A 6000-nucleotide genomic window follows, 5' to 3' on the forward strand; every position below is an offset into this window, starting at 1 on the left:
TCTAACTGTATAAATTGTTCAACCTATTCCTAGTTGGTTACTAGTCCTGATCTTGTACTGATCCCTTTATAGACATAAAGAATTACAAATAGTGGAAAATGTTGTAATCACGATTAATTCTCAATGCTACTAGCTAAATGAAATTTAAAATCTACCTTAATCAAATTATTAATCATACAGAAGTTGGTAACATAGTACGAAAGAACAAGGACTCTGGAACCAGGCTGCCTGAGTTTAAATTCTGGCTCTACCAGTTATAGTTGTTTCTTAACCTCTGTGCCTCAGTTTCCCTGTTGTTATTAGGCACCCACGTAAGGCAGTTGTAAAAAATTAAATGAATTAATATATTTTAAGTATTTATTAATATATTTTAATATATTAATTTAATATATTTAATATATTTTTAATATAATATATTTTTATATTTAATTTTTTATTTATATTTATTAATATTTTTATATTTAATATAATATATTAAAATATAATAATTTTAATAAATATAATTTAATATATTTTAATATATTTTAAATATATTTTTAATATATTAATAAATTTAATAATTTAATATATTTAATATATTAATATTAATATATATAATATAATAATATATAATAATATAAAAATATATTAATATATTTTAAATATATATTAAGAACAGGGCCTGGCACATAGTAAATGTTTGCTAGTGTATATGTGGCTTTTTCAATACAATGAATGAGAAAATGCTTACAAATGATGCTATAAACAATGTGTATACCAAAAGAAAAATGTCTGGTATTACATCATTACACAATTAGGTTGAGATCGCCTTTAAGATTATTATTAAGCACAAAGATGCAAATACCAAAACCGTTACAAAAAAAAAACACAACAAAAAAAACACATTCTTTCAATTCAACTTAACTAATCAGAGTAACTAAAAGGACTGAATTACTATTTCATAGTCAGACTTACCCATGTCAGGTCTTTTCACATCACTGACTTTAGCAAAGATACAAAGTCCTATAAAAGGCAGAAAACAGAAATGTTACATACTGAAACACCTCCTTCATATAATTATAGAACAGGAAGCCACTCAAAGTGACATTTGTGTTCTTAGAAGAGAAAAATATAAGGTGGTAAGGAGAGGTGACTTGATGGTAGAGAACAGAAACTAAAGCTAGCTGAGGCAATTCCAAACATTTCTGAACCCTGAGCTATGTTAAACAGCAATTTGGACTACCCGCAGAATCACAGACTATCACAGCAAGAAGCCGGTAGTGCCAACCCTTTGGAGATTTATTTGCATATGGTCATAAAGTTAGTCAGTGACTGCACTGAAATTACAACGAGGAAATTCTTTGTAATCCATTGCTCTATTAACTCATGCTAAACCATTTTATAAACAAGTGACAGATCTTATGGTGGTGCCATTAGACTTCTCTTCCATATGTTTTAGTCAGTGGCCAAATATAGGTACTGATACTCTAAGAACAATCAAGAAATACTTCCCAGTTGTACTAAAGTACTTTCTCTCCCATCATTAATCAAACTGTTACAAATCGAAGTCCCTTTGCCTACATGAAATTATTTTCTCCTCTGATGTATCTAATTTTCCCAGGAAAAGGAATTTAAAAGCTTAACTGCTTGGAACTAGGTTAGTAAACATACCCTGGGCACACATGCTTCTTGGCAGATCGAAGAGGAGACTAGGGATGGTAACAGTCACACTTACTCTATTCGTAATATTATTACCATATTTTAAAAAAGATTGAGCACTTCATCAACTTTAGTCTATCGTCAACTTTATCAATCCACTTTAGCAATATCAGGGCTTCAATATACTAAAGAGACTGGATGATGTTATTAGGTACTCCTTATGGTCGCAACGAAGTGCACACACGAAGGAAGCCTGCTTGAGCTTTTCTTGGCATAGCTACAGACTAAGCAGAGTAATCATCTGATTACCCAGTCTTGCTGGGGAGGATTCCCAAATAACTTAAGCCTTATATTTAGGCTTCAAGTATGTTTCCAAATGCTCAACTTAACAAAAGGCTTGTATTTGGAAATTCTCCAGGTTATTCTTTCCCCTTCTTCCTTTTTAAATAAAGAATTCCCTGGGTTCCACATTAAGGGAAAAAAATCCTATCAACCAATAAACTAGCAGTGGCTTTTTCACATTTCACTCTTTTAGGCTCTTTCATAAGTGTCATCACTAGCCTTTTTTGTCGATTCAAGGAGAATGTCAATTTAAAAGCTTGGTGCCCAGAACAATCCCATGTGGCTTCCTTTGCATCGCTAAGATAGATGTAAAGAGGGAAGCCAGCAAGAAATCAAAGAATTTTAGAGGCTCTTTCCAGAGAGGTTAAGTGACTTGCCTGAAATCACATAAACGGGGCAAAGGGAAGATAAAATTCTACGGTGTCCTAACTCCCAAGCAAATGTGCTTTCAACAAACACCACAAAACGTGGTATCCTTTAACATATCTTCATTCAAGGATCCATACACTTTGGCAAGATAGAATTCATCTCTTGGGGATGGTCCTGGGGGATCCACACTTTCATAATTTTAATAATTAGCCCCACATTTATATTTTAATACAAATACATCCAGTTTCTTCAGTGTGCTTATGTTACTTTCTTTTTGCCATTTGCATTTAAATTAGAAGTAGAGATATTTTACTCCAAGATTCAACATGAAATGCTGATCTGGAAACTTTGATGCCACCAAATTCTTGCAAGCCTAAGAATTTTTTCCTTTTAAGTATTCTAACAACATTTCCTAGTTCACACTGGTCATCAATTTACTAAAAGAAGGGGCGCCTGGGTGGCACAGCGGTTAAGCGTCTGTCTTCGGCTCAGGTCGTGATCCCGGCGTTGTGGGATCGTGCCCCACATCAGGCTCTTCAGCTATAAGCCTGCTTCTTCCTCTCCCACTCCCCCTGCTTGTGTTCCCTCTCTCACTGGGTGTCTCTCTCTGTCAAATAAATAAATAAAATCTTAAAAAAAAAATTTACTAAAAGAATATAAGGTGTTACAGGTATTCAGGTGAAGTCAAGTTAATAGCTGAACACAAAAATAACAGATCTGAAAGGAAAAAAAAAGATGGCCAAGTCTTGACAATAACAGAATGTAACAAGCAGAACAAAACATGTATAAGCTTACATGCAAAGAGGTGGCTATAAAAGAGAATGTTTACAGTTGCCATGAAGCTACTAGAAAGTATATACTGAGGAGAGGCAATTATAGCTTTATCCAGGACCAAATGTGGTTAGAATAATTTACGATATGAAAAGGGTGTGGAAGTGATCACGTGAATCCTCCTACTCGGACCTCTGGATATATACATGATACAGTTTGTAGTATATCATCATGTATTTGTTTTTGTTTCTCATACTTTTACATGTAATCTCTCCTCTTAACACCTTAACACTCTAACACCTTAAAACACTAAGCATTCAATTTCTTCAGTATACATTTACTGTGCACCAATTACATACAAGGTACTAGGGATACAAAGATGAGTAACAACTGGTCCCTGCTGCTGAAACACTGTGTACTGGGGGAAACCAGATGCATCAACAGATACTTATAGCAAGAAAATAAAACTGGTGCATTGGCAGGAGGCGTGGGAGTCAGGTAAAGAGAAGAGAAGACTTTCAAAGCAGCAGTCAAGAGTTACATCACCTTAGCCTGAAGTGGCAGAACCTGTTTTTTAATCCATTTGCTCCCTCCAGATTTAACTCATCAGACCGGTGACATGAAGACCATGTTTGCAGTCGGGATAATTAATTGGAATCAGGCAAAAATGAATGAATGCGACTTCTCAAAATAAAACCGAAATGAGGCTTTCCAAAACTGGGACTAAAGGGGAAAACGGGGGATCTCTAAATTGGAAGAAGGTTGAGAGATCATGCTTAAGAGATGCTTAAAGCTTCACTGCAACTGTAATTTCCAATTCGGTGTCATCTACCTTTCAACACAAGTGCTTAACACAAATTATCCCTACAAAGGATAAAGATTTAGGAGATGGTGTGATCTACTCCATTCAGAATATCCAATTAGAACAAAGACCCTAAGTAAAATAGGTGGTAGCCTACATAAGGCTTTATATAAACTTCACAAGCATCACCACCACCCCAAATAAGTGTACCAAATGTGAAGTGAAATGACCTTAATAAGGCTGACTTGAAAGTGATAAAGGAGTAAGTTATTGCTAACGAGATAGGAAAAATACTGCAGAGGCACCGATAAACAGAAATCACCAAGCTCAAGAGAAGCCGGGCATATATCCAGAGAGACCACGTTAGGCTACGACCAAGGAAGAGACGGTTCAAGGGAATGACCAGGAGGCGATGAGCCAGGTAAGCAAACCGTGGCAGTTCAGGGGATTTTCATAACCTGGGCAGGAGGGTCCAGCCGTTTCTCTCTGGTGGTGGCACTAGCGATACCACACCTCAGGGAGATACCACAGAGTAAAAGAGTTGGAGAAATGTTTACGTGAGACGCAGAAGTAGTCGAGAAATACCATTCAGGTCTCAAGGAAGGCGGGAGGTGAAGCAGGTGTAACAGAAAGCTGAGCTTCCCGGTGAAAACAGCTTTCCCTTGAGAGAAGACCCTGCCCGGGCGGGAAAGCCCCGAAATCCCAACCGGCCTTTCCCCCCAAGTAGGGCAGCGCGCTGAGACGGGGCCCGTGGTAACGGCAGGGAGACGGCCTCTCCCCGGCCCAGGAGAAAGGGGCCTGAAGGAACGGCCTCGGGATGCCTAACTAACGGCCGCCGGCCGGATCGCGGCCGGTGGAGAGCAGGGGGGAGGGGAGGTGGTCCCAGGGGGCGGGGCAGAGGGAAAAGCGCCGTCCCCACAGCCCTCCCCGCTTCCGCCCAGCCCAGCCCAGGCTGCTGGGCCCGGACCGGCTCTGCCTCCCGGCCCAGGCTCCCTCCATCCTCACCCCTCCCCCAGTTTCCCGCCGCCACTCACCGAACCGGAACCGGCTGCTATGCGAAGGGGTTTCCGGCCGGGCGCGGAACGCAAAACCCGGGAACCGCCGCGAACCGGAACAGCCTCCACAACACCGGAAGAGCCGCCCGGTGGCTGCGGAGGGGTGGGGGGTGGGGCGGGAGGTCAAAGAGCAGAGTTGAGGACCCGGGGAACGCCTGCGCAGTGTGCCCAGGCCCGAGAAGCCCAGGGACCATCTAAGGCTGAAGTCATAGTTTCCGTGTTCCCCTTTCAGTTTGGGGTTTTTCTCGTTCCCGTTCTCGTTCTCGGATTACTGTTGGTGTGCCCGTCGTCCTTCGCTTTTTTCTGTTCCCTCGATCCCCTTGCACGCCGTCTTCTGGTTCCGCTCGGCGATTTTTGCTTTCGCTCTGGTTTCCATGGCAGCTTTTCGCTGTGCCACCCCCGCTCCGACTGGCGGGAACTTGTGGCCACTTTGACAGATGCAGACCTGAGAGCCGAATCGAGTTCTGTATCGTGTTTCATTGAGAATCGCGGAACGTTAGTGCTTGTAGTGGTTGTGGGAAAGATTTTAGTCTAACAGTTTCAGGAGAGTGAAGTCGTTTCCCAAAGTTATAAAGTGCATGGCATATCTGCGACTAGGAAACAAGTTTCTTAACTTGCACTCCTGTATTCTTTACATCACATCATGCTTGACTGGCCATTCGGAAAAAGGGGGAAAAAAGCGTTTTAGGATTAGCTTAGGTTAGACTCCGGAAAAATGTAGAAACTTCCAGAACTCTGGATGAGTTTGAAACATGGGCAGAGGTGTGAGGGAAGCTATTGGGGGTCCACCAGAGATCTACTTTTCTGAGTAAAAATAGAAGAGGACCCAGGTGTCGGCCCTCTGAAGAACTAAATGGCCCTGGTGTTGTTCCTGTGACTGAATGGATTAACATGTAATCTGTGCCCTACTTTTAAAAAGAAAATAATGGGAAGAAGTATGTTTGTTCATTCAGACTTTTTGCCAAGTCCTTCAGCTTGTCCTCTGGACCCAAGACCTGTCTAGAAATCTTGGAGAAATGCTTC

At 40.8% G+C, this 6000-nt stretch overlaps 1 protein-coding gene across 3 annotated transcripts in view; it reads right to left on the minus strand.

Annotated features, from left to right (window-relative positions):
* SENP1 (SUMO specific peptidase 1) overlaps positions 1–5222 on the minus strand; it is a 49945-nt gene extending 44723 nt beyond the window's left edge. The window contains exons 1-2 of one of the 3 annotated variants that reach the window (XM_087855799.1): positions 4957–5222; positions 955–1002 (exon numbers count right to left, since the gene is read on the minus strand). In XM_087855799.1, coding sequence (XP_087711925.1) covers positions 955–958 — 4 coding nt within the window. In that variant the 5' untranslated portion in view covers positions 959–1002; positions 4957–5222. Of the gene's footprint in view, positions 1–954; positions 1003–3666; positions 4936–4956 lie in introns of those variants that run through there. The other 2 variants (XM_045801176.2, XM_045801175.2) reach the window with 2 other exon arrangements.
* Positions 5223–6000: the final 778 nt, after the last annotated feature.

Source organism: Ursus americanus, chromosome 25 (genome assembly GCF_024610735.1).
Source record: "Ursus americanus isolate L20-20 chromosome 25, mUrsAme1.1.p, whole genome shotgun sequence".
NCBI lineage: Eukaryota > Metazoa > Chordata > Mammalia > Carnivora > Ursidae > Ursus > Ursus americanus.